Source organism: Physcomitrium patens, chromosome 4, assembly GCF_059467195.1.
Source record: "Physcomitrium patens ecotype Gransden chromosome 4, ASM5946719v1, whole genome shotgun sequence".
NCBI classification, from domain to species: domain Eukaryota; kingdom Viridiplantae; phylum Streptophyta; class Bryopsida; order Funariales; family Funariaceae; genus Physcomitrium; species Physcomitrium patens.
Genome location: NC_143413.1, coordinates 5,488,005 through 5,514,693, shown reverse-complemented (window position 1 = coordinate 5,514,693; position 26,689 = coordinate 5,488,005). Strand labels below are relative to the sequence as shown.

At 41.8% G+C, this 26,689-nt stretch overlaps 4 protein-coding genes and 2 long non-coding RNA genes across 13 annotated transcripts; 2 read left to right on the top strand and 4 right to left on the bottom strand.

Moving 5' to 3' along the window:
* Positions 1-3,823: 3,823 nt before the first annotated feature.
* On the bottom strand, positions 3,824-7,646 carry LOC112281262 (plastidal glycolate/glycerate translocator 1, chloroplastic). 2 transcript variants are annotated; one of them, XM_024517573.3, is made up of 10 exons: positions 7,389-7,646; positions 6,979-7,205; positions 6,725-6,802; positions 6,061-6,412; positions 5,671-5,935; positions 5,406-5,521; positions 5,144-5,253; positions 4,838-5,015; positions 4,588-4,714; positions 3,824-4,421 (listed from the first exon to the last, which is right to left on the bottom strand). In XM_024517573.3, exons 2-10 carry the CDS (start codon positions 7,195-7,197, stop codon positions 4,277-4,279), a joined length of 1,590 nt encoding a protein of 529 aa, XP_024373341.1. In that variant the 5' UTR covers positions 7,198-7,205; positions 7,389-7,646; the 3' UTR covers positions 3,824-4,276. The 2 variants fall into 2 exon arrangements, with proteins under 2 accessions (XP_024373341.1, XP_024373340.1); XM_024517572.3 differs by having other exon boundaries at positions 7,487-7,646.
* A 1,877-nt stretch (positions 7,647-9,523) lies between these two features.
* Positions 9,524-10,132, bottom strand: LOC149989367 (uncharacterized). The gene is made up of 2 exons (XR_016502532.1): positions 9,994-10,132; positions 9,524-9,782 (listed from the first exon to the last, which is right to left on the bottom strand). It is a non-coding gene; the product is annotated as an uncharacterized LOC149989367 (long non-coding RNA).
* On the top strand, positions 9,719-12,155 carry LOC149989366 (uncharacterized). Of its 4 annotated transcripts, none has more exons than XR_016502535.1 (3): positions 9,719-9,854; positions 10,212-10,478; positions 10,593-11,093. It is a non-coding gene; the product is annotated as an uncharacterized LOC149989366 (long non-coding RNA). The 4 variants fall into 4 exon arrangements; XR_016502534.1 differs by lacking the exon at positions 9,719-9,854 and adding an exon at positions 9,971-10,101 and having other exon boundaries at positions 10,593-11,166; XR_016502533.1 differs by lacking the exon at positions 9,719-9,854 and adding an exon at positions 11,748-12,155 and having other exon boundaries at positions 10,124-10,478; positions 10,593-11,337.
* Positions 12,107-13,782, top strand: LOC112281934 (uncharacterized). Of its 2 annotated transcripts, none has more exons than XM_073533209.2 (2): positions 12,107-13,517; positions 13,745-13,782. In XM_073533209.2, exon 1 carries the CDS (start codon positions 12,117-12,119, stop codon positions 13,446-13,448), a length of 1,332 nt encoding a protein of 443 aa, XP_073389310.1. In that variant the 5' UTR covers positions 12,107-12,116; the 3' UTR covers positions 13,449-13,517; positions 13,745-13,782. The 2 variants fall into 2 exon arrangements, with proteins under 2 accessions (XP_073389310.1, XP_024374760.1); XM_024518992.3 differs by having other exon boundaries at positions 12,117-13,148; positions 13,273-13,747.
* A 311-nt stretch (positions 13,783-14,093) lies between these two features.
* On the bottom strand, positions 14,094-18,179 carry LOC112281936 (uncharacterized). 3 transcript variants are annotated; one of them, XM_073533210.2, is made up of 9 exons: positions 17,861-18,138; positions 17,592-17,657; positions 16,212-16,753; positions 15,872-15,926; positions 15,593-15,667; positions 15,364-15,455; positions 15,146-15,230; positions 14,864-14,947; positions 14,094-14,576 (listed from the first exon to the last, which is right to left on the bottom strand). In XM_073533210.2, exons 3-9 carry the CDS (start codon positions 16,637-16,639, stop codon positions 14,451-14,453), a joined length of 945 nt encoding a protein of 314 aa, XP_073389311.1. In that variant the 5' UTR covers positions 16,640-16,753; positions 17,592-17,657; positions 17,861-18,138; the 3' UTR covers positions 14,094-14,450. The 3 variants fall into 3 exon arrangements, with proteins under 3 accessions (XP_073389311.1, XP_024374762.1, XP_090105706.1); XM_024518994.3 differs by lacking the exon at positions 17,592-17,657 and having other exon boundaries at positions 17,861-18,179; XM_090249580.1 differs by lacking the exon at positions 17,861-18,138 and having other exon boundaries at positions 17,592-17,763.
* A 455-nt stretch (positions 18,180-18,634) lies between these two features.
* Positions 18,635-26,407, bottom strand: LOC112281933 (uncharacterized). The gene is made up of 16 exons (XM_024518987.3): positions 25,840-26,407; positions 24,657-24,789; positions 24,251-24,387; positions 23,875-23,920; positions 23,488-23,700; positions 22,983-23,357; positions 22,574-22,705; positions 22,159-22,293; positions 21,805-22,020; positions 21,514-21,603; positions 20,573-21,328; positions 20,229-20,324; positions 19,971-20,083; positions 19,647-19,779; positions 19,409-19,513; positions 18,635-19,220 (listed from the first exon to the last, which is right to left on the bottom strand). The coding sequence occupies exons 1-16, from the start codon at positions 26,109-26,111 to the stop codon at positions 19,023-19,025; spliced, it is 3,150 nt and encodes a 1,049-aa protein (XP_024374755.1). The 5' UTR covers positions 26,112-26,407; the 3' UTR covers positions 18,635-19,022.
* Between the last annotated feature and the right edge of the window lie 282 nt (positions 26,408-26,689).

Below are 26,689 nucleotides of genomic sequence, written 5' to 3'. Positions count from 1 at the left end.
ATAAGTAACATTTTTTGAGGACAATAGATGACCATCTATGACTTCTACATAAACAAGTTTAGTTTTCTTTACTAAAAATTTGCTATGTCTTTTAGTAAATTCTTTATCTAAGAAAAATGCTAAGACTCTAAAATCTAAGAAGGTAAAGGCTTTGTAATATTTAGGTCCTAAAATAATATTTATTATAAAACAAAGAGAAGCTTCTTAAGAAAGAATAAGACCTTCATTAGGTTCCATATAAGGTTCCAAGTGCACAATCCGTATTGTAGCTGAATAAAATTATTTTCCAACATACTATCTTCTTTGATAGTTGTACACCTTATTTTGTAGTTGTATCACTTCTTTAGATAATATTAAGCACAATGCTTAGATTTTATATAATATAAGTTGTAATTATAGTACAATCCTTCTTAAAAACCATAAGTCTTTTTTTGCTTAGTAAGAAGTTTAAAATATATTACATCAATTTATATATCCTCTGCTTTGAAATATATGTATTGAGGAGACGTTGATGTTGCCACTGAATTATAGTAATGTTAAGGCATACTTTTGGGACTCTTAGATCTTGTAGGTTGTAACAAAAATTATATCATGCTTTTCATACATAAATCAAAACTTTGCTAAAAAAATCTCCAAATTATGTAATATTAGATCTTATTATTCAAGAAAAGATGAAAACTATGATCATGCCAAATCTAAAAGAAGTATATCAATAAATCTAACTTGCAATCATAGAGATGGATAGCTTTGAGATTAAATTTCAATCATAAGTTGTACTTGATTGATAAATTTTTGAAATTTGGATCTTATGCCATCAAACTTCTCAAATAATGCAACTTTTGATTCTTTAATACTTGAAGGATGTTCTACCATAGGAAAAAAGACATGATTTGATGCATATATTGAAGCAAATCCAATCAACTCTATATCTATGCTCCTTACCATTCTTATAGTTCCTTGTAGTGGTAAATTGAGTTGACGTATTGTAAACATTAATTCCTTCAATTGCTCTTGCATTTGTACCATTGTACTCTTTATTTCAAGAAGTTTTGCTATGATAACTCTTAGAAAAGAGAAGATGTTTAATATCACTTAAGACAAATAAAAGAGAGGACTTGAGAACAAAGAAAATTCTAAAGACAATATCAGTTTAGAAGAAGGTAATCCACAACCAATAATATGCTTATGTCTTATAAAAAAAAATAATAATCTATTCTTAATTAAAAAAAAAAGACAAATCTTTAATATTATAAGTGTACTCCTATCAATCTGTCAAAGACAAGAACCTCACGAAAGCATATAATCAAGTAAGACTTTTTTCATATAAGTTTGACAAAATAAAAGTAAAAAATATGTATATTAAAAAGAAAATTGGAATGGCTATTACAAAAAGACAAGAAAACTAAAGACTCTTGGATCAAGACTAGAGCAAGAAAGGAATTGAATCCTTGGTGAGGCTCAAATCCTTGATCTATAATCAAATTATCTTTGAGATAAAATATTTTCGTTTAACTTTTTTTACTATTTATTTTCTATCTTTGAATTTTTATAGCTTACTCATAATAATTAGAATTTATATGTTTCTTATATCATTAAAAATATAATAAAATTATTTATTTAAAAATATTTATTTAATATTTATTTTTATTTTTTATTAAGTAAAAATTTAATGAACAGACTATAGATCACTTTTGTTGTATATAATTATTTAATTGCACTTATTTCACTTATTTTGTATTATTTTATTTTATTTTATTTTTTAATGCATCTTCTACTTGACACCATCTATTATAAGTAATTCTTAATTGAGGCCAACTTGTAATTTGGATTGAAGGAGAAATTTACTTTCATACTTATCTATATTGACCTGGTGAAACCAATATTTAAACCATCTCTAAGTGGAATGAAATATTTTACTATATTTATTATTAACTATTCTTGAAGAAGTTAGATTTATTTTCTAAAGTCCAAAGAAGAAGAATTTTTGAAGTCTTGCACATTTAAAATATAATTAAAAAATGAAACAAGTTAGAATATTAAAATAAATCACAATGAAGAAGAATCTAAAGATGTATTCTCAAGATTGATAAAAAATTTAAAAGAAGATGATGTATCTTCAATGGAAGAATAAAATTTTTAAAATAAAGAGTTAAATGACTTATTTCTTTACGTGCAAACATTTGACGAAGCTACAAAACCATTACTAGTTGTATTATCACCAATATCACCTGTATTTCTATTTCAAGCAATATAACTTTCAGCAAGAACAAAAATAAAAAGATATAGATATCCTTCTACTAAACTTTGAAATAGTTGGTTATTTGCTATATGTTCAAAAGAACATCCTATTGACTACTTTGAAGTATGCAAAAGGAAGAGGTGAAAAGAGGCTATAGAGTAAGAAATCAAAAGCATTAACAAAAATAATACATGAAAAATATATAAATTACCAGTAATGAAGAAACCATTACATACAAGTAGATTTTAAAAGAAAGGTTGGAGAAAAAGGTAAATCTAAATAATATTAAGTTCAACTAATTACTTGCAGCTTTAAATAATAAAGAAAGGATTTCTTTGAAATCTTTATTCTTATTATAGGATAGAATATTATTAGAACAATCATGGCATTAGTTGCATCTAACAAATAGCAAATGAAGCAATATGATGTTAAAACTATTTTTTAAAATATTATTCTATAAGAGGAGGTGTATATAAGAATTCTATCTAATTTTGAGGAATATAGAAATAATAAAAAGATCTACAAACTCAAACAAACTTTGTATAGTCATCAATAATCTTCTTGTGCTTGGTACAGAAGAGTTATTGAATACCTACAAAATATTGGATTAAAAAAATCAAATGCAAATTCCAATCTTTACATTTGTTATCATCAAAACTTATACATTCTTCTATTACTTTATATTTTAATGATTTAATTATTATACGCATATTATTTGCTATATATTTAAAAGAAATAATTAAAATTAAAAAATATATATAGTCAAAATTTAAAATGACAAGTATGAAAAAGATTCAAACTTATCTAAGTGTAGAGTTTGAACATTCTAAACATGGTATAAGTTTGTATCAAAAAAATTATGTGAATGTTATTCTTGACAAATTTGGGGTGTCCAATTGCAACTCTTGTACAACTCCAATGGATAAAGGATTAAAACTTCAAAATGAAATAGAAGACAAATTGGTTAATGAAACTGAATATTGAAGACTTCTTGTAAGTCTTTTATATCTCTCAAATGTTGGAAAACCTAACATAAGTTTTGTAGTTAGTAATATCAGTAGGTACTATAAATCTCTACAAGAATTCCATTGAAAAGCAAGAATGCATGTATTGAGATATTTGAATAAAACTACTAAATTAGAAATATACTATCCTAAAAGAAACCTCAGAGACCTTATAGCTTACGTTGATGCTTGTTGGAGATGCGATGTTGATTCGAAGAGATCTACTTCAAGTCTTCTGTACATGATTGCCAATTCACCTCTTGACTTGAATTCCGGATCTAGGTCGGAGTGTGGCTCCAAATTTCACGAAGCCCAGGCAACTATTCAATATTCATGTAAACCATTCTACAGCTTACGCAACAGACTCATCCAACACAGAAGCATGTTCATGGTATAAAATGTTGCTTTTCACAGTGAAAAAAACTAAATCTGCCGCATATACCACTACTAGCATTTCAACCCATTTCAGTATAAAGCACCAACAGAGTTGCAAGCATGATGCAACCAGCGAGGAATCTAAGGCAACAGCAAAATACCCATTTCTAATGATACCAGAGTGATTTGAATAATATAATGAACATCCAGACAACTTTGTTACAGGCTTTATTTTTTAACAGAAGTAGACTTACAACGATGGCTTTCAAAAGACTCTGATTCTTGTCACATCACCAACCAAACTATGTGAGACTATTATACAACCAAGGTGGCGATGTGTTGCACAACTGCAAACACACGAAGCACCCACGCCGAAACACCAACACACCAATCCACGGTGGAGTGATTCTTATTCTAAACAGGTTCTCTATGACTACAATTAAAGACAGGGTGTTGCTCCTCTGATAGCTTTTGTAAGATTCAAACTCACCGTTTTGCTGATGCCGATCCTCAGCTGGAGCAGCTTCTTCATGAACTTGCGGCACATTCTGGTCTGGTTAAAGTTAGAGTGTTCTCCATTGCTAGTGTGTTTTGTGCTTGTTTTCATACCGGAGCGAAAAAACCAGGTATAGTTTACTTGGTTGGGCGATGTGAGAGATTACAAAAGCAGGAGAGAGGATCGGATGACTGGTATGCTGACTGCTAGTGAAGAAACTGCGCCCATGAGAATGTAGGTGACCAGACAGAATGGCATGAGGTCGGCGTCTCCAGATGCTAGCGCCGCTGATCCAAACCCGTGCGCGCTGATCACACACCAAAGCAAATCAGGATGGTTTTGGTTTCACTCAGAAAAGCAGTTTTTAGCTTGTACTGCTTCAATAGTTTCGGCAAGAAACAATCTCAAGTTAGTCTTTGAGAAGAGGTTTAGTGCAAGCAACAAGTATGAAAGATAAGGGACTGAAAGCAGACCTGCAGGCCGTCGCAAGGGCACGAGCCACATTGTTCTGAACCTTCAATGTTGAAAGCAGCCGCAATGACAAGTTGGCTCCTAGAAGCCCAGTTACAATGGCAGCAGTCGCAGCGATCGACTCATCCCCTGCACGAGCCAACACCCACCGAACTAGATCTCTCAGTACTCTCAACAATGGAGGGCTCGATACTAATTCGGAATCATAGTCATTAATAACATGCGCGGCAAGCTTGTGGCATTAGAACTAACCTCCAATCGCTTTTGTAACTGGAATCGCGAATGCCAAGGAGGTACTCCGAGCTGCGACTGAGCGTGTGAGAAATTCTTGAAGACCTAGTTGACGTCCCGCAATTACAGTGGTCAGGATGGAGAAGATGGCCGCTAGTGGCACCACTACCCCAAGTTCAGTAGCGTGGTGTCGAAGAATCTGCAGCAAGGCGCTCTATTGAATTAGAACTAGAGGCTATGAATACTGCGACCAGAACTCTATTGACATTGAAATTTATCGCAGATGTCTACAAGGATAATGACTCTGTTGAGGTAGTGCATACTTACAGAGCGCTGACGAAACAGGGTGAAACCGTATGTGAGGGTCAGAGGACCTAACAATGCCATTAATATGTCTCCACCGCCTGGGGTCTGCATACTCTTGGTCACGTATAATCCTGCAAAAGGTCCAAAGAAAAAGCACCGCTCATAACCCATTTTCTCAGCCATTATACATGCATTCGCCAGCTTTACCATGTGCTAAGTCGTTCACATAAAGGATTCTATTCAACAGTGAGATTTCAAAGTTATGCGATCGGGAAAAACGCACCAAGCATGGTTTCGAAACTTCGATTCATGAATGTCCCAGCGAGAAATGTGATCACATTCACGAAGACAGTTGCGGTGATAACAGGGTGTAAGAATTTCTTGAGAGGTTTGGGCACCCTGCACACAAATTCACGTGTGAGTCGTTAGGGCTGAAAAATGGGAGCCGATTTCTTTAGCAAAGACAATGTTCTACTTGATACGTCATGTATCTTTCGGAGAATCTTGACAGTAGCGCCAGGATTATAGTGGAGGGGGTGCAAACGTACTGAGTTCCGAGTAGAAACCCTACAACAGTGGCACAAATGAAGAAAGGAGCCGCTACTGTTGCTTGATGCAACCCAAAAGCATTTGGTGCGAGATACGCCACAAGTCCACTTGCAGCTCCAACTCCTGCCCAAGTCAAGACCTCCCAAATACTATATGGGGCCGCAGGTGACATGTTCGGGGCGTCTCCAACCTCTGCTTGAACTCCTGCCTTCACAAGCCCGGCGATCAATGCCACTGCTCCGAGAGTCACTACCCAGCCTCCCGCTGCCAAATTACCAACTTTCATGTCAGGCTATTCTTAACCCAACGACGAGCAGGTTGATCACCATACCAATATCAAAGATGTGGAGAGTGCTCGGGATTAGTATAAGATTCGATGGGGTACTTACCGACCAAGACAAGAAGTCGCACTCCCTCTTCTACGACGATTCTCTGCCCGACCACCGACAGCATAACAAGAGCAGGGGTATAGAAGAGAGGCATCCATCGCTGGATTATTTCCACTGCAGGTTCGAAAAAACTTGTTATTCTTTTGGCAGTGCTTTGATCGGCCCGACTGATGGCGGTAAGTGCAGCCGCCACGAGTATCATACACACGGTTGAACTTGGCAAGTTTCGCAAGACAGCGGGCAGTGCCTCCGAGCGGGTAAGGGCCAGCGCAGTCCCTTTGTCAAGAGCCACTAAACATGCTCCAGCCAGACCTACTTGCAGAGGCTTCAGATCTTTCCCATGACCCGATACCTGGTGATTATCACCCTAAATGTCAGTCAAAACTCTATGATCCTTCTCGGGGCTTCTTTTTCAAACCATCTTGGGTTCTTTGTTACAACTGAAGGGATATTCGGCATCTTTATTATTGTCCGGAGACTGACTGAAGAACTTGAGTGATTCAGCAACAGCATAATAGGGCTCGAACTTCCACAAGGATGTCGTGTCTTCTCGCTGCAATTACCGTCATCCTAACATCTATTCTGCTTGACAGACTCTTTCAGCTCGAATACGATTCATTTTAATGATTCAGTTCTGCGCAATAAATAAGATGAGGAAATGTACCTGGTCAGAGAGATCTGCGTCAAAAGTCGCTTGAACTGAGTTCTCTCGCCTTTGCCTCTCACTTGATCGGCGTTTAGGCTGGAAAGGATACGATGGTCAGTTAGTATTTTGAAAAATCATGTTTCTTCCAGTTAAAATAGCTCAATCGATGATATGTAGCTTGTGAGTTACGCCCATGCGTGTCTGAGCAAAATAATACTAAATAAATCAAACGAAAGAGAAGACGAACGAAATGGTTAGCGATGTAGAAGTACCTTGAGATTCGTAGAGATGTCGGCAAGTTGAAGACTGTGGTGGACAATTGTAGCTCTTTGCAAGGGCACAGTATGTACTGATCTTGTCCGAGTGACCATGGACATCCGAGCTAAGGTGCCAACAAGCCTCCCATCAGGCTTCAACAGAGACATAGCAGACGGGAAGGCCGCGATTCCACACGGAGACTGCAAATAAATCGTGTTGCGGGAGGCAGCCATTCTAAGAGCTAGAAACCACCACCAAATGCCATCCAGAAAGAGAGGTAATTAGTAACACTACAACTACGCCTCGCATCGATTCCAGACAAGATCTCATAACATAGAGCGAAGATTTCGTGATCGAGAACCCGCACAGCTAATACTATCAACAATGGTGAACAACAATCTTAATGCCAGCACTGTACACTTGCCTTCAAAGTCAGTTATTTCTTCAACTCAAGTCGACTCACAAACTATTTGAGTCAAAAGCTTTGAAAACTGTTCCAACACCAGATATTAATCTCCTTACCAACAGAGATCCTGGTCCGATTTCTTCAAGTTAGGATCTGATGCAGTTCTCAAATCCAGCTCTCGGATCGAAACCAAAACCTTCACCTCACAATCCTGCACGACTTCAAATTCTTCACCATGTCGCAATCAAAACTGCACACAATTCTAAACGCTCTATCATATACCACAGTACAGAGTGTGATGGATTTCAACAATTTATATACACACCACCTGAGACAATTCACACCGAAGTCTCGTCCAGCCATGTGATACCTACAAGCTCTCGGGGAGTGTTTGGTTAAATGCTTTTGAACATTCTCCCTGTATCTAGTCATTATTTCGGTGAGTCATCGTGAAACTTTGTACTCCCTCTTGACAGATGTTGCTCACGTTACTTCTGATTCATTCAGGATCAGAGAAAAAGTTCGTAATCTAGTGCACCTAATTTGGAGTTGCTTGCAATGGGTCCCATCCTCAGTGGAGGCGTAGTAAGAGCCCACTTGGCGGGACCTGGGGTGACGGTTTCTCTTCGAGAGAGAAAAGGAGGAAAAGACTGCCAACTCGTGTGTAAAAACCACTATAACTCCCGCGTACACTTTCCATTGCGAGGCATGTCGGAGAAGCAGCTGACGAAATGACTTCCCTTACGATCCGAGATTGTTTCCACCCAAAGCATTTTGTCACCTTAACTCCAAACACCGGTGACAAAAAATATGCATATACACAAATTACAAACAAATGGATATTGAATTCCATGACACGATGTGCAGTACTCAATCATGCTGAGCTCACAGAGAATGTACAAAATCCGGCGCAGGTTTTCCAGCATTTTTCGAATAATCTAATGCAAGTTGCAAGAGTGAATAAACTGCACAATTGCAGCCGCTACAATGAGATTATAATCTTTCCCTAGAAGGGCCATTCCACTCCAAGTTTGAATGCTGTTAGAGGTAGGGGCTTCACCCGGGGGGGGGGGGAAGCGACTTGCCAACGAGGCATGCCACGTCGTCAAGTCCTGGGGTCTGCCTCGTTGGCAGAAGGGGTCGGAAATGGGTGAGCTGCCATACCCGGCGCGGAATCCTCGGGGATCTGGACGGCGAATGAGAGCGGGACTTGGACGGATGAAGGGCTTCGGTGTGCGCCAATGAGGAAAAGCTTCGGTGGATGAGGATGGAAGGATAAGGATTCTCCATAACCAAGCTTGAGTGTGTGTGTGTGTGCGTGCTCTCTCGGGCTTCTTGTTGCTTGCAACTTGCCCGGTCTACTGTGCGCGACTGATGCGTTGCTAGGCACGGGACTTGCTTAGTGGCTATAGATTATAGTGCTGTAAAGTGGTAGAAGAAATTGGACTCTGTCGTTTCGTGGTGTCTCAAATCTACCGGGCAGAACGATTAAGACAAGCAAATTGAGTGTGGTGTGTGGTGCGATGCGAGGTTGCAGGGATCGAATGGCTTGGCTACGCTGTCGTGTGCTTCACAACCAGCATCTGATCCATGCGCTTTCCTCCTGAGCGGCATCTGGATTCAAAGCATCTCGCACGTTCCGGGTAGTGTCTAGTGTTGTATGACATCAGAGCGCAGTATCTGTGACGCGTCATCACGAGTGCCCCGACGTTGATATAATCTAACGACAAAGTGAATCTTGCCGTGCCTAGAGGACCAGCAAAGAATGGCACTCGTAAAATTCGCAAGTGCGACTAAGTTATGCTTCTACTGGAGGTGTCACTGAGATCTGGCTCCAGTGGTTTTGAATTCCGTCGGAGCTCCCTGGAGGACAATCTTGAATGCACGATGGAGATCCTATTTGCGTAATAGTGCCTCTGAAAGAACGTGATCGTATTGGCAACTTGCTGCAACGTTCAAGAGAATCACACATGAAAGTCCAATTGTGCTTCATTAATAGGATGATGGATTTTTTGTTATCTCTCCTACAAAAGTTAAGAATCGTTTGATTTACTTCCCGCCAGGCCCTTAAAACTTGCTCAAGGACTTGAGTATTGCACCACCAATTGGGAGCAGCTTGCTGTACCCCCAGCATGCATATCTACATTTACTCGAGTTGAAAGTACTGCACCTCAATCACATAATTCACAGATTTATTTCTAAGGCTCGCCTCCTCTGTCTAACTTGTGCGAAACCAGCAGATACTTCCATGGAAAGTGGCACCAACGTTCGCATCCCTGCCTCCATCAATGACCCGTTGTACAGTAGAAACTCTGCGCAAATTGCCTGAAAATTTTTCTGACGCTTAATAGCGTCATCCTTTCGCAGGGCTCGAGGTGTGGGAACAACAAGAAGGATTTTCGAGGTATTAAACTGCAGGAGATAGTTTACGCTACTGGATCAGCTCGTTAAATGGCTGAACATAGTTGTCAGCTATTAAAACAAGTATGGCTTCCGCGCTGAAAACTTCAGTGAATCTATATGAATTCAGTTCCCATCCCCCAAGCACGATCCCAACTGATTGATATATATATATATATATATAGAGAGAGAGAGAGAGAGAGAGAGAGAGAGTAGAAACTACAGCTCCCATATAATTTGGCGTCTTGGTCGCAACTAACGCCCTGGTGTGGATGCTCTTCTCTCGGACCAGGCTATCCTTTCAAGTTGCGGCCATTATCACGTCCTTTAGGTTGTGTATCCCCCTAAATGAATTTACTCCGAAGTATCTCGTCACCTAAATACTTGCAACATATCTTCTATTCTTTGATTTCACGGATTCCCTGATTTGATGTCTCCCAGGCAGCGGAATTTCAATGTCGAATCGGGAAGAAGTAGGCATCTGATGTTCGACTGTTCCCAAGATTGATGCATTTTCTCGGTATCATTGGTACAATACTTGTATTCATTAATGCTGAAGAAAACGCGGAGCTCGAGGTTCTACTCGAACACTAGAAGCTCTATTATGTTCTCGCATTTGGAGTAGTTGAAGTAGGCGTTCGTGAAGAAGTGAGGGAATTTTGCTGAGGAACGCCATTCCTTGCCGTTTGCGTACCATGGAACGCCCGGGTACGGCTTCAACACCTTCTTCACATCTTAATCTGCAATTTTCACTTCCTGAGATGGGAATGATTCGAAATTTCAAACCTTTTTCGGGTTGTTAATTCGGTCACCATCTTGCAGGTGCAGATGACCTGACGTCAACTTGTAACAATCGCAGTCAAGCGCAGGTAAATTCGAAGGTTGCCTCTGATCAACCGCTTCCTCTGGAGCGCAACGAAATATTTTACAGCTGCAATTTTTATACGGCGTTGACAGAGTGGAAGGCAGAAGGGACATGTGGGAAATGATCGACAAATAGCTGTTGAATTTAAAGAAATTCGAGAGACAAGGGAATATTTCGAGAAAGACCCTGAAGAATACCGCAATCTGCTATATGTTTGCCTGAAATCTAATGGGTTCAGCTCTAGCTATACAATCCAGTCACACTCCGTTTCCTTCTGAACAACTCAAATACGAAAACCTTATTCAACTTCGCAGAAAATGTGAGTATAGGAGCAACGTTTCAATAGATCCAAAACCTAGGTCCAGCACCATTGTCGACTCCGGAATCAAAGCTTCCATCCACTCTTGGCAACCGAGAGGTCGCCAAACCTTCGTCAATACACGTAGTTCTATTCACGAAGATTAACTGCGTTACAAAAGACATTGCAAGACCACTTCCGGCCAATTTTTTCAAAACAGGATTTTCCCAAAACATAATTGCGAGATGACTGCTGCATGTTCACAATATGATGATGCCACGATGAAACGGTTGCACGAATACTGCGGTACAGCGTCACTCACGCTCGTGAATGCGGAAAGATCTGCAAGAGTTAGTGACTGGGACTCGAATGCGCAAAGCCCTCACATGCAACGTGGAAGGCAGGTAATCCGTAATTTCGTCTAAAATATTAATTATTAACTCCTCGGAGATCTAAACAAGAGTAACTGTCGTTGTTAGTGATTACGTGACCCCAATCTTACTTGTGCTTCAAACAATTGTTTGATGACATGTTGCAACAGAGAAACTCTAGTAGTAATTGAATAAGAAAACCATGTAGTAGGTTCCAACTTGCTTCCCGTAAGTTCCTTTGGATTCTTTTAGTTGGTACCGTGCCAGGCCACTGCATCGTGTCACGTCACCTGCTCCAAGTCTTTCTGTGATTCCGAGGCTGTTCGTGAAGAGAGCATCACACGTCGATAACCCGGATGCGTTACAAAGTATCCCATTTCTAGAGAAACGTCACAGCCACGCATTTGTCACCTTGTGAGTTAGCTCGATTGTTGGATCGGCAGGATAATGGTGGAGGATACTTTCGGATCTGCTGAAAATTTGATGGAGTTCAAGAACGTTGGTGATGGAGTTGATGCAGGGACTGAAAACATTTGTTTTGAAGAACAGGGTTTCATCCGCATTGTCTTTATCTGAGTGCAGGTGTTCCTTCCCTTGTAATGGAAGCCTGAGCTATGTAATCCGATTCTGCGAATAATTTAGCCAGTCATAGGGAGGGATACCATAAATGTCATCAGGGTCTTCGTAACTGCATGCTACCGAACTTGTTGCAAAATTCACGCGCTCGGTATCTGGAAATTATATGAGAGATTGGTCTTTGCAATTGTGAGTTGAAGAACCGGGAGCAAGAGCTTTACAATCTATTCCTCAAAATGAAAAGAATTATGTGCAGGCTTGAGCTGGTTTTGTTCCTCTGTTTCTTCGCTATCTTTGTATGCTTCACGAGTTTTAACAGCGCGAAATTTCTGAAACATTACAACTCCATCGTTTATGTCTCCGATGGTACGGGGACGAAATTGTTAAAGAGCACACTGGCTAATTGTAATTGTACAGTTTGCGCGGCTTGCCCGCCTGCGGAAACAGTGGTTGTGGAAAAAGTAATTGTTAAGGAGGTAGTCAAGAAAGAGGAATGCGGCAACAATGAAGGTCCATGGTATGCGGAAGGCAAAACATGGCACTATCCAGCAAGGTTCCCTCTCTGCTCCATGGATGTATGCTTCAATTATACGAAATGCGACAGCTCCGAGGATCCCTTAATCTTCACGTATGATTTGCCCGCTCCACCGAAGCGATATTTCTCCCGCATCGGTGAGTTCAAGTATTACACGAACGATCCTGCAAAAGCCTGTCTCTTCCTCGTATTTCTTGACGGCGACACTCCGTGGCCGCCGCATCCGAGTACTCTACCATATTGGAACAAAGGGCTGAACCATGTTTTGGTGATATTCGCGGACAAGTGGCACCAGAGAGGACCGCACCAGGCTTCAATTGGCAATGCATCTGTGATGGCGAGTGATATGCACGAGACAACGTACCGACCAGGGTTTGATGTCAGTATCCCTTTGCCAGGGCGCCATCACGTGAGGCGATTTCAGTCCGTGAAACCTCTTGAAAGGAAATACCTGGCCACATTTCGGGGGTTGCGGTACTTGGGACCGAAGGGGGAGGGAGTGTTCAGGAGTTTGGATTCATTTCGGGGAATGCACAATGGAAACGACGTGATAGTAGCCACGTCGTGTGAGCATATGATCAACAACATGATCCGGAAGAAGGAGCCAACATTAGGTGTTCACTGTGACGAAGACTTGTTGATACATAAGAACTATACTTTCGATGATCTCATGAACACCACGTTTGGATTAGTTCCGGCAGGAGTTCAACCAGCGAGCTACAGATTTATAGAGGTACTGAGCGCAGGAGCCATTCCCGTGTTAATAGCTGATAATTATGTCAAGCCCTTCGATACTTTGATCTTGTGGTACAAGTGTCTCTTGCAATTTCCAACCACAGAGATGCATCGTATTGTAGGCACTCTCCGGGCCATGAAACCGGAGGAGGTCAAGATCAGGCAAGAAAACTGCTTGGCGATTTACAACAAGTACCTTAAGGATGACGAAACCCTGCTGCAAACTGCTATTCAAGCTTTGAAGGCCAGATTTCTTGGTGCTATACCAGGTTTTACAGATATTACCAGAAAACGGTGATTTGAATTATGCATTGGACTCGGACTAAGAATGTTCCAAATGGTCGTTGAGGAAACACACTAGCTGAAGGTACTTATAATTGATACTTTTACTCAACACTGATTTATAGGAGCCTCATTAGATTAATAGATTTCAGTCAATCCCAACATTCCACAACCATGCTTGGCCATGCGTAGTAAGTTGGAGTTACACTCAAGTTGATGGCGCTCGTCATGTAGAAATGGATCTGAAGGTATGGATAATCAGCATTCTGACCACTGTAAGGTGCGTCGTTGGTGGTTTCATTCACTTTTCAGGCACTTGGCAATTTTCAGTTGTGATGTGATCTGTAGAAGCTTGCAATTCTGGCTTCGAGGTTGGTTCTCTTGCGACATCTTCCCGCATAATGCAATGTAGTGTAAACACTTACAAGCTGTCGTGTGCGATCGTAGATTCACTGTAGCTACCACAGCTGATCATCATTGTTAAGATCCTCTCCAGGGACAGCTATTCAGAGACGAGTGCTGGAACTTCCGGAACAACGACCAGGAGCTTTTTTAACCACAAACAGACACAACGGAATAACAAATAGACATCAATTAAAATATACCGATAGGACGCCGATTCTATTCAAAGCACTGGTCTCCATGCGGCACGACAATCATGTGCAGCAAAGTGCAATTGACGAGGCTGGGAAACATCATCGTTCTCAGTAACGCCAGCCACGTTGAAATGATAAAGCAATACATGCAGAAAAATACGATTACGGCCACCAACACCCCAGTTGGGTTCGTGCGATTCTAAGCCAAACAAGCTTCTAGTTGGTAGTTTTACAATAATGTACAAAAATGTACAGAGCCACAGAGCTAACTACGCATTCGTGCCATCTAGAAAACAAGGACTAGTCTTCTGCGGTTCTACCTATTCACAACTTATCAAGCAGATGCTTGATACAAAATTTGTCTACACTTGCAAGTGACAGAATTAATCATCAATTATATTTAACATCCACGCACTTGTCAATCAGAAAAGCGGTATCTGCTTTGGTAGATAATCCACCCATTCCGCAGGTGTAGCTTTGTTACGATGGAGGACTCTAAACGTCCTGTAGTTCGGAGGCAAGTCGGAACTGTCAAGCTCCTTGGGCTCCTGTTCAGGTTTTTAAAAAAGTAAGGGATCTTACGGGCAATGAAAGCAGAAAAGAAACATGTGACTATGCTGCGTCGTATAAATTGTATGACTGAAACAGATGGTAATAACACAGGAAAACTATCCACAAGTTTTTCAAGAGCACGGTTACCACTACTTACAATCAAAGGACTCGTAAATCTCACTAAATGATCTGTATACAGCCTTCTCAAATGCACACAGATCATGCACATTTCATGCCACTTCACGACTAGTTAGCAAGAATGTGAAGCTCGAATCATTCTCACCTTGGGTTGCTTCAAAAGCTTCATGCGACACTCCTCCAGAGACTTGTCTCCTTTTTTTACATTACAAGTTGCGCATGCAGTGACCTGAAAAGAAAAAAAAAAAAAAAAAAAAGGGGGGGGGGGGGGGAGCTCAAAGATGTTAGTCAAATGCTTCTCTAGAGTTTCGTAGATACCAAAACTCCTCTTAGTTCTATTCAGAACCCTGTTTCTTTAATAATCTAACCAAAAAAAACTACACGTACTTATGTTATAATGTATTGCTATCACGTACTGAACAATTACCAGATTTTCCCACTCCCAACCACCTCCACGAGAGGCTGCCAGCACGTGATCAACTGTCAAGTCCTCTCCCCTCTTATTGCAATACCTGCAAAACCGTGATGTTTCATGCATCAATGATAAATTATGAAATAATAATTTTGGATTACTGACCAATACAACAAGAAACAGCCCAACACATCAAAGATAAGAAGCCCCAACTACAGTCAGCAGGCACTTACTGGCATCTAAATTTGTCCCTCAAAAAGATATTGTTACGATTCAGGGTGAGCTTGACCTTCTTGCCCTTTGGCGCATGAACAAAGGTACTAACCTGCAATCAAAACAAACCTCCTGGGTAACCAGAAAATTCGAGTGTCCTAGAGAGTCTTCTAAGCAGGATACGATGCATTCGATTGCATGTTTTTAAGCGAAAATTCCACTTTGAAAGAGACGATATTAGTAACGCACCCTAAGAACTGCTGGAATATAATAGGATTTGGAGACTGCTACAACGGCTTGATCATAATATTCCAACACGTCTGCCTGCAACCACATGCACAAAATGAATCAATGAAACAAAACATTGTTAATAAGCAACCAGTTCGAAACTCTGACGCACAACCATTCATTACAAATAACATTACAAAGTGCACAGATGATGAGAATCCAAATTAACCACAAACACAACCCTAAATGCACAATCAGTGATGAGGAAAGATTGAAATATTGTTGGCTTCAATATCTTACCCTCTCCATGACATCTAAACATAATGCTCGCTTCCAGCTTACCACATTGATTGGTCTGCGATACCAAGTCATTACAGAGAAAATATACGTCATCAGTAGTACTTCTAGAATACAAACTAAGATTTGCGCACTGAATAACTGAAGGATAAATTAACCAACTACTGTACAACAACCTTCCTGTCTTAATGCATTAAGTAACATCAGCAGATAGTTACTAAAAGCCTGCCACACCCTCGTCCCAGCTCCACACCGCAGTTACGCTGTGCTGATAAAGAAAAGAAACATGACTTAAACTACTTGTGCTTTGAGATTTCTGAGAACTGTGATCTGATTCAGTTACCTATATGTGAGGTCGAGCACAAGACCTCGGTAAATCTGCAGTTCATCGTCTTCATCAAGCTCATCAAGTTCCTCTTCCATACTACAAAAGTCAGCTGGAGCTAAGGAAGAGTTTCCTATGGCGAGGGAATCTGTTAACATGAGGCCACTGGAGTCAACTTTCTTAGTATTTTTCAATATCTTCCCCCGCTGTTCTTTACTATCCTTCTTGCTCTTCCCATGGTGTGCTGGCCTTTTAGCTTGTGCCCTACTACTCATCACAAAACGAGCGACCACAGATCGTTTACGTGATGGGCCTTTTAGATTACCCACATGAAACGATGAAGCAATGACAGAATAGATACTGTGTCTTTGAAGGCATTCTCGTTCCAGAGGAAGGTGTTTGCAATTGCTGTGGGCATGAAAAATTTGGGACTTCGTGAGACTCATCGCTGCGAATGCTGCCGATCGCACCCCGTTCTAATTACTAGCAGCTCCACTTAGTTTCCTTCTATTGGTTATTGATGTACAACGGCACAACCACCATGTGATGTGGAAGGCTACCTGCAGCAATCAAACTCCGAATAAGGGCGGAATCTAAAAATTAGATGCAACAGGTAACGGTTGAAGGGCATTGAATGAATGCACACAGATATGAGCCACTCCAATCAGAGAAACACTCGGAACCTAATTTCCCTCCTTCGTCTTCCTCACGTGGAAATTCTAATTCGAGAAATCAAGGAGAAGCATTGACACAATTACGAAATTCTGGATGACGGGCACCTAAAAGTGAAACGGTTTAGCCAGAACAGCAAAGAGAGAAGACAACCAAAACAGCTTCATCACTTTGAAAGTGTGGAGAGTGAGGTTAAGAATATAAAATGGGGGATTTTCACCTCGAAATGACCAAGCCCACTGAGACAACAAACCTCAAACCGAACTGTGCATGAGCTGAATCACGAGAAGCACACAGAATTCTCCACAACTAGATATTCGTAACCCACACCCATATACTCAACTTTTGATCTTTGCCAAGCTATCAAGTTTCCCTGCTAGTAGGTATCGATCGACAAAGCAAAACTCAAATTCGTAGTGTTTTGCTTTCAAAACGATAGGTACTAAACTTCAAACACCAAAAAATCGCTATCAAAGCACCATACAGCTCCCATAAAGCTCAAAACCGAAGAAATCGAACATCATCACACACACACACACACACATACACAGAGTATATAAGAGCGGTGCAAATAAAAGAAAATTCCCCCAAATTGTGCGAATTCTAGGAGCAAAACTTCTTGCGATCTATGGCTGGGAAATTCTCAAGACAACCCAGCAAACAGCCCGAAATCGATATCCGCTGAGAAATTTTACAAAAAATCCCACAGACCCTCGCCAATCGCACCTCTGCGTCGCAAATTTATGACATCCGCTAAAAATCCCATCAACAGCGAAGTTGTCCACCCACGGCCTGCAATTGAGTCACAGCAACAACTCTCGAAGTCATCAAATAACCAGAAGAGTCAATCGCTCAAGTCCGATACATCCCAATACCCCCGCAACGAATCGCAACCAGGAGCAGCGAAATGGGGGAAGCGATGCAAATAGTTAGATAAGAGACGAAACCAGCCATGGAGTTTGTGGGTTCAGAAAAAAGATGTGGCAGCGACATACCAGGCCAAGATCTGGGGCCCTTGTGGGTCGCCGTTAAATCAGGTGGCCGCTTTCACTTTACGATCCTCCGACCACACTCGACGACGTCTCTCGCTCTCACTCTCTCCCTGTCCACCATACCCACCGCCTGTGATAATTTTTCCTCGTCGCAGCCCGAAACCTCGAATTCTTGTTCAAAATGAAGTAAGGCAGTCCCGTCTTGTCACTGAGACGTTTGCGATAATTAGTCCAGAATACGCTTGTGTACATTGCATTCCTTTCCACATGTAACTGCAGTTGCGGGAGTTTGCTGTTGTTCTCATTGTGGTGCTTGTACTTCAGAGTTGCTCTGGTGTCTGCAGGCGATGCGGCTATCGCCACACCATTTGCTTCGATCTGACCGCAATAGCTTTTGTCGACTAGAGCGTTACCGCTTGCTGTGATTCTCAATTGTGTCAACAGAGTTTGTATACAAGTCTCATTGCTGCCGTTTCTTCTGTTGATAAATTAGATAGCTGACACACAGTTACAGATGTAGTATTATTAACATTTACGGAACACAACTCCAACTGCACAGAGGGCAGCTCTTCTACAATTTCTATTGACCAGTCTACATAAATACATTTCCATCATATGTAAGTACCTGCCCGTTGGACTTGTAATCTCTTTACGCATGGTTTGGGAATGCACAGGATTAGAAGTACGCAATAAACAAAAAGTTCGAGGACTTGCACAGAAAAGTGGCTAAATTTTAGCAACTCATAATAGCTCACAAGAGAGCTGCGAAGAAAAAGCTTTCAATAACAGATTCGTCATTCAATTAGAGACACTGTGAATTAATGACAGCTCTTTGGTGGAGATCACCACTAATTGTACGAAATAAATATACCTGCACTTGCCAAACTATCAAAGGTTACCAAACTAAGTGAAAAAGCCGAACTTAATACCAGGGTGTGCATGGTGTACCGAAAATTGGGGTAACCTAAAGACAAGCTACACATTCCGACCTATCATTTGAACCCTTGTAAAGGGCAATATCACACCGTAAACAATGGTGACACTTAACATCATAACATACATTTCTAAATTATGTATGCATTTCCTAATCCTACAAACAACCCGTAATTGTAACATAAGCAAACTCTATTCGCCAGCTGATTTCCAACTCAAGCTCGATTCATTTTCACTGCTTCATCACAGTACTGAGAGCAGTGGCTTCTTCCGGAGGCAAACTACCGAGAACTGACTGCATTTGGTCACCGTATTGTGAGCATAATTGCATTACGGCTCGGCCAATACCTAGCTTGACATCTGACGGCGTCTCGTTGGCCACCACCGCCTTCGCGAAAACGGATATCAGCTGTGGGACCAGAGGAAGTATCTGTGTAACACCGGAAACACAATTAACACACACGGGATGTCTTAATTAAAAGATAAGTACGCTACTCCCCAGTAGATGTTCAGATAGCGAGACGATATGAAAGAAATCTCAACTAATAATTTCTGACAGGATTACGCAACTGTATGCAAGAAAGTGGACAATTTCAAGAGGTGATTAAGATATTATACCTCCGAATGACCAGCTAAAACAAGCCCACATAGGCAACCATACACGATTTCACATTCCTCCATATCCTCCTTCAAGGGAAGAGCTGAAATAAGGACTGGTAGAACCTGTCACAAACAGTCGCAAATCAATCGCTAATAGTTGATCAGCGTCAAAAGTATAAAGTAAATACTTCATGAAACAGGATGACGAAGAAAGATGACGTCCATTGCATCACGAAAGCGAAGGCATGAAACAGACCTGACTCAAAGGAAGCGCGTGGGGCTGTGCGGTAATCATGCGAGAAACCGCTCCAGCTGCATTGTCTCTCGTACCGTTATCCTCTCCAGCCCCAAATAGTGGGTGCAGTGCAACTAGGATGTTATTGTAATATCTTCGCAACGTAAGTCAAGAAAATCCAAACATTCAAGCATAAAGTCTAGCCTATATAAGATAATAAATGTCCATGCAGGTTAGAGGGATAACTAGAGTTTGGTTGTAAAATTCATCATTCAAACAATTACGTTCGAGTTAAAACCATTAATTTCGCTACAAATAAGAAAATTCGAATTTGAGTTTGGATACTGTAGTGCTACTTCTCCTCCATTCTTACACAGCTCGCCAATACAGTACGCCGCATTCCGCCGATTCGTCGCATCTGGTGACGCAAGCTCCTTCAGAGCGATTGGCATGGTAATCTGAACATGCCACAAGCACCAACTAAGAAATCCCATTGATTAAACTAAAATATAAACGTAGGGCTCTTCATATTACAACTAGACAAATCACCGAATCCAAGTCGTAATTGGAAGTACATATAAGATAATGAGATCAACTCCTAACCTCAACGTAGGGAGTGATAGAATTTCCGATCTCTTTCGCCACCTCAGCAATACATGCAACTGCCATTGTCCGATCATTGGGGGGGCGAGAAGCTTTCTGCACAACCAACCCGAAACATCGAAGGCATCTCAGGTATCTGATATTAGGGTCACTGGGCTACAATGCGTGCTACACATCTAATAACCAATTATTCAGAATCTGAAAACCACACCTTGCAGAGAAGAATATTACGGGTTTTACACAATTACAGTTAAGATTACTTTTAACGTCTCAGGTGCTTCCAGAACAATGGTAAAACTCACAAAATAAAACCACGCCCCAACAAATTATGGCATTGAACATACCGCGAATTTCATCAAGGGCTCGAAGAAAGGACGGAAGAGAGGCCCAAATCCAGGGCCCATGCACTTTCCAATAGCTGGCAGAATGTCCGTTACAGCATCGATGAGAAGTTCATCATGCTCCATGTCATCCTCATCACCTTCACTATCGGTATCTCCCGTTTGCTGACAAACAGCCTCCTGGCGCAGCAAACAGAGTGTAGCCTCACATAAGGGTGTGAGAAACTTCTGAATACTGTCATAACTGACAGATTTCACGATCTCCGCCACGGAAGTACACACTTGAGAGACTGTGTCTTTATCATCGTCCTCGTTCATGAGCTTGATGTACTGCTCCATAATCAGATCCAAGACATGTTTGGCTTCTGGAGAGATGGTATCGCTAGGAAAAGCTGCTTTGGTTGCAGTTAGCAAATGTTGGAAGGCAATGACAGCTTGAATTCTCACATCCTCATGGAAGTAGCCAGCATGCTTCTGCATCACCTTCAATGCTTCTTCTAGATATGGCATAAAAGCAGCTTTTGTATGAAGAGCAAACGAACCAAGTGCTTGGGTAGCAGCTGCTTTCTCATCCAAAACTCCTGTCCGAACACTGAAATTCCGAACTCTCTTGTTATCAGTGTCCTCATCTTCATCGGATGAGAGACCTCCAATTGCACCACCAATGTTATCATCACCATCAGAGTCGGCCAGTTCAAATGCCGTCCCGTCATCAAGGTTGCAAGATTGCAAAGCAAGCATAACTAAACGGGGCAGATACTGCAAAATTTGTGCCACGTTTCGACAAGAATCAGCGAGATGCTCATGGCATTGAGGACAAACTGTTAGATTTACACCTTAAGTACGTTCATTCACACAACTTTGACATTGGTGTCTCTGATTTAAGACAAAAACTTCAGCTCAACCAAAAGAAGAAAATAGTAGTAATGATTTAAAGCACGTACCGGAACCACGTCCTCTTCCAGAATTTCAGCAACATGGCTAAAGAAACCATGTGTGTACTCTCGCAATTCACTAAATTCCAATTCAAATCCCTATATGGACAGAGAAGCAATGGTCGAAGTTCAAAACACAGTATGGTAAGTAATGAAAGAAATATACGGAAAGCCTTTAACATCCCGTAGGGTTCATATTAGACACTGAAGAAATGGCAAACGAACTCAAGAGCAGCTAAAATAAATAAACAAAACAAAACAAACAATCATGAAAAAATGTTAATAACTCGGAAGAATTACCTCAATTGCAGCCTCGATGAAGCCTGGAAGAACTGGCCCGATAACGCCTCGTCCAACTGCCATACCAACGATACCGACCAGCTCTGTTGCACGAGCTCGAGCGGGTAAATCCTCATCTTTCGTCAAAGTCATAAATCCTTGCATGAGGTGCAGCACCCGCTCAGTGTAAGGAACAAATGCCGCTTCAGAAGCCGCAGCAGCTGACCCTATGGCAGACTACAGCACAAACTGGTGTCAGTCCGGATATACAATAATCACAGCTTTACCATCATGCAGCTATGAAGGAAGAAATCATACGCACGGTAAAAACATGGCTTGGAAAAAGCGTCACAGTATCAAGGAAGTTGTAAATACCATGCAAGTCTCCTGAATATCTCGGCGAGGGCTTTGCAGAGCCTCCATCAACTTTTCCATAAGTGGGCCCAAGTAAGGCAAAATTTCCTCCTTAAGATTCTCACAGAATGCGGCCAGTGCATAGAATGCTTTCTCCTGTAATCAAAGATATTCAGATTGTGTCAAAATTGTGTGTCCTGTAAAAATATCCTTTGAAGATGCAGCGCTAGGTTATAAAGCTACTACTTCACATCATGACTTCATCTCAATACATTACCCTACTGCTAATATTCTAGGGCAGTGAGGCATACGGCATAAAAGAAGCAGGCGCAAATTGTTGAAAACTACGATACGATGAAAATTTAAGAGCAGAGATATTTCTCGCATCAACTGTCATCGAAGTGATCGAATATACCCGTATCAATTGTATACTAACCTGCACATCTGGCACAGCATCACTGAGAACTGCGAATATACATGGAAGGACACGCTCGTAGTGTTCGCTGATTTCAGGCTGTAGATGCTCCGCAAATTGACCTAGTGCGAAACTTGCAGCCCCTCTCACCGCCTTCACATCAGGACAAGATGTTTCATCAACATAAAATAAGAGTAGCGTCTCTAAACAAGCTAGAGCACAAACGTGAAACCCATTCCTAGAAAAAGTAAAATCTGTATATGTAAGGCTATCAGCAATTTTCTTGCACAATCATGCATTGCTCGACACACACAACGGAGAAGACAATGACGGTGGAGCTATCACTGCTCATATCCAGAAGCAATCCAGGGGGTCATTACAACCAACAGACATATCTAACCAAACTACAGTTGTTTACATTTCACAGCACCTGCTCTTTGTCCTTCAATGCTTCTAATACAAGTGAAAGAACGTCCTCTAGCCGGGACTTCATGGCTTCGTAACAACCTTCCGATATCACACCCAATGACATAACTGCTGCATCCCTATAATTGGGATCTGGATTGTGAAAGTTAGACGTGGCAAAATGCAGAACTGGTGGAAACACATGTTTCTTAGGCAGGCTTGTAGCCATGGTATCAAGGACTTCAGCAGCCGCCCTTTCACATGCAATATCATCCTCATGAGTTCGAGATTCAGGTTCAGCTAAGATGGGGCATATAACCGACAGAATAGGAGTAACCATTTTGTGTTTCACCAATGTCTTGGGTTTGTACTTCGCCAACCAAAATATGATTTGAATTGCCTGCAAGAGAACGTAATGAATATTTACAATCAATCTTAAGCGCACACAAGCGATTGACCAATGCAGAAAAAACCCACTAGCCTAATGGTGACGGAAAGCTAAAAAAGAGGGAATGCAAGACGCTCTTCACCTGATGACGAGTGTTGGCTTCGAGGTGCTTGTTTGAGCAAACCTCAAGTGCAAATTGTACAATCACAGGGATAGTCGGTCCCAGTACCGGAGCTGCTGATTCAATTAACTCATCAAAAATTTCAAATGCTAATATAGCCACATCTTCATCGCCATTGGCAAGACACAAGCGCGAGACGTTCAAGATTGGTGGAATCAACTCTCGGAACATCATCTGCAGCAAACAAACTAAGTCAACAACTATGACAGAATCCGGGCCGAGACCGAACGAATTCGCGAAATATCCCAAGCATGAAGATCGTCTTGCAACAGAATTGATAAATAATTTCAGATCAAATAGTCAATAAGAAGTCCCCCAATGTGACTCGGCATAAATATGAATACTTACAACTTCCTGTTCAGACTGAATGTAGCCCACAAGTGCTCCGACAGCCCTGCATTAAGAAAGTGCGCCAGCTGCATTAACCCACTGTATATAACAATGAAGGCAATAAAAAGTATCACATCTCATCATGTCATTAATAATCCAAGCTGAACGACTACCAAGAAATCTACTTCAAACCTAAAGAAGAACTCCCTAAGCCAGTTATTGTGCAGTTCCTGAATCCAGAGAATGCACGAGATAATTATCTTCAGGACCTCATTATTTGGCATTGAAACTATGTTTCATGGACTGTGAGTGGTAAACTACCGCGGTAAAAAATTAAAAAAAAAAAAAAAAAAAAAAAAAAAAAAAAAAAAAAATTGGAGAGCCTGAAGCTTACTTAAGTGCAGCCACACGAACTCGGTTGCTCTGTTGGTCATTTAAACCAGTAATGAAAACACTTTGGAGAGTGGCAAAATGAGGACGAAGAAGGTCGCCAATGGTCTCTGTCAAAGAGCTGAAAAGAATCAACGCCACCTATTTTGAATGAAACACGATGTAGTGAGAACCCCCATATTTCCGACTACAAGACTACAACCACCCATTCACTGTAACCGCACAGAACACTTCAGGCAAGTGCCTCTGTGGGAGGTTATGGACATGGCCAGAGTAACAACTGAAATTACTACCATCCACATCCTACTATACTTCAAGATAATATGTGGGGCAAAGGTAGATAGGCCCTACATAATTGTTATACAAATGTCCCGGCCCTGACGAAAAAAGGATACAGAACGAACACTTACTTCGCGGTGGTCTTCCTGAGCACTCTGACTGCACTGATGGAGGAATGGCAACAGTTCTGGCCATTCTCCTGCAGGCACTGCGTGTTTGGCAACTACACTAACGACGTCGGCGCTCCCCCTTCTGACTGGAGGGCTGTCACGAAGACACCAGAAAAATTAAGCAACGAACCAAAGTGCACATTACAACTCGATGCCCCAGACACTTCCGCGAAACATAAAAGCAACAAATCTGAAGGAGGAAGTCCTCCAAAAAGGCCGAAGGTATTTATGAGCAGAACCCCTAAGCGCCGCATCAAGTTATCTGATGCAATACATTACTGCGCTGCCTCGACGCTTCAAACATCACGTTACCCAGAAATTGATTCGGATCAACAGATCCACAACAAGTCCACCGCTCTAAAGTGACTCATCTACACATTGTAGAACAATACTTTAAAAACCAGAGCTCTTTTTATGGATTCAGCAAGCACCAGTGGTAAATAAATTTCTCACAAGCCTGGTCATTCCCCGAATTCGAGACAGAATGAGTAAAACGTCTATAGAAAATGGAATTGACTGCTAAATTCAAGAGTAGGATAAACGGAAAAAACGCCTGTCAAAAGTACCGTAAATCACGTCTCATACAATTCGAAAGTCTGAACTTAATAACCGGCACGACACAGCGAATCTCCGAGCAGAGCAGTCACATTAATGGTAAAACGAAACCGGATGTACGTGAAAAGCTACTACCTAGATAGCATACAGAAAGCGGGTCTTCTATGTTAGTAACATAATCCAGAATCATTACGTTGGCGTGCAGATTAAAAACCAAAAAATCGATGAGCTCAGAAAAAAAATCTCGAGACAATTACTTCGGTGAGATACCAATCTAATACAAAGGTGCGTGTGTCAGGTGAGGGGTACACTATATAGCGGCCTGAGAATCAAATCAAGCTGGATTACTCTCACTGCGAAGTACTTCCGTTGATGTACTAAACAAAAACAAGACAAACAAGAAAAAAGACAGCTATGAAACAAAAACGGGAAAAGGGAATAAACATGCATTTACCACTACACACTATCAATGACAACAAATAAGAAAAAATCCTCGACAACAATGCCCTAAACTATCCAACACCAAGAAATAAATAATAAAAATAACAACAATAAAATAAAATAGTAAAATCCCCACGTCTCCACACACCTATTCTCCAGGGTGATACTTTCCAGCAAGGTAGACTTGACATTGTTGCGCATCTCCGCAGACAGCTGCATCCAGTGCCCGGTGATCTTCTTCCTCAGCAACACAGCAGCCAATTGGCGAACCTCAGGGTAAGGAGAGCAGCGCACGTGGTGCAACAAAGCGGGCACGAGAAGCGGATCCTTGGAGAGGCGGCGGATCTGCTCCTCGGCCTGCTTCCGACTCGCGTTGTCGGGCACCAAAAATTGGCCCAGAAGCACGCCAAGCTGGTCCATGGCGAACAAACTCCAGGCCCCTAAGAGAGAGCGGATTAGGTCTTCTCAGCACCTCCCCTTTCTCACGGATCTCCCTCCCCTCTGCTGCGTCGCTGCAATCCCGAGCTCCGCAGCTTCATAGACACAAGCAAAAATCCACAGCGAGCGAGCCTCCTCGCCACAGACACACAAGTTCGGCAGTTGAGTTACACTATTCTCTTTGAAGGGGTTTAGGGGACGGCTCCCGTCCCCCGGACGCTGCCCCGCACCTCCCCGACCTCCGGACTTGGTCTTGTGGATCCTGCAATCGCGTGGTAAGTCTGGGTTTGCAGCACAAGGCAGACCTAGGCGTGCTTTGGAGGGCGACGTGGGTTTGCTGACGGCGGGCGTCATCGGTCGCCGACCTTCGGTTGCGGCGTGTTCTGCACCCTCAGTTGGTTCTTGCCCCCGCTTTCGATGGGGTTGGGAGTGGCTTAATCGGCATCGGACAGTCCATCGGATGAATGTTGGATGTACGTCAGTCGGTGGACGTATCATTCTGTTCGTACGCTTTCATCCTGGTGGTATTATTCAGTGGGGCTTTGGCACAATTGGGACCA

Coding starts and splice junctions, on each gene's coding strand:
- LOC112281933 (XM_024518987.3), bottom strand. CDS start 26,111: ATGGACCAGCTTGGCGTGCTTCTGGGCCAATTTTTGGTGCCCGACAAC. Junction 24,790..25,839: donor AGTATCACCCTGGAGAATAG/GTGTGTGGAGAC, acceptor TCTTCGTGACAG/CCCTCCAGTCAGAAGGGGGA. Junction 23,921..24,250: donor GTTCGTGTGGCTGCACTTAA/GTAAGCTTCAGG, acceptor TTCTTAATGCAG/GGCTGTCGGAGCACTTGTGG.
- LOC112281936 (XM_024518994.3), bottom strand. CDS start 16,639: ATGAGTCTCACGAAGTCCCAAATTTTTCATGCCCACAGCAATTGCAAA. Junction 15,456..15,592: donor ATATTCCAGCAGTTCTTAGG/GTGCGTTACTAA, acceptor TTTTGATTGCAG/GTTAGTACCTTTGTTCATGC. Junction 14,577..14,863: donor AGCTTTTGAAGCAACCCAAG/GTGAGAATGATT, acceptor AAACCTGAACAG/GAGCCCAAGGAGCTTGACAG.
- LOC112281934 (XM_073533209.2), top strand. CDS start 12,117: ATGAAAAGAATTATGTGCAGGCTTGAGCTGGTTTTGTTCCTCTGTTTC.
- LOC112281262 (XM_024517573.3), bottom strand. CDS start 7,197: ATGGCTGCCTCCCGCAACACGATTTATTTGCAGTCTCCGTGTGGAATC. Junction 5,936..6,060: donor GCGACTTCTTGTCTTGGTCG/GTAAGTACCCCA, acceptor GTAATTTGGCAG/CGGGAGGCTGGGTAGTGACT. Junction 5,254..5,405: donor AAGTTTCGAAACCATGCTTG/GTGCGTTTTTCC, acceptor GACCTTTTGCAG/GATTATACGTGACCAAGAGT.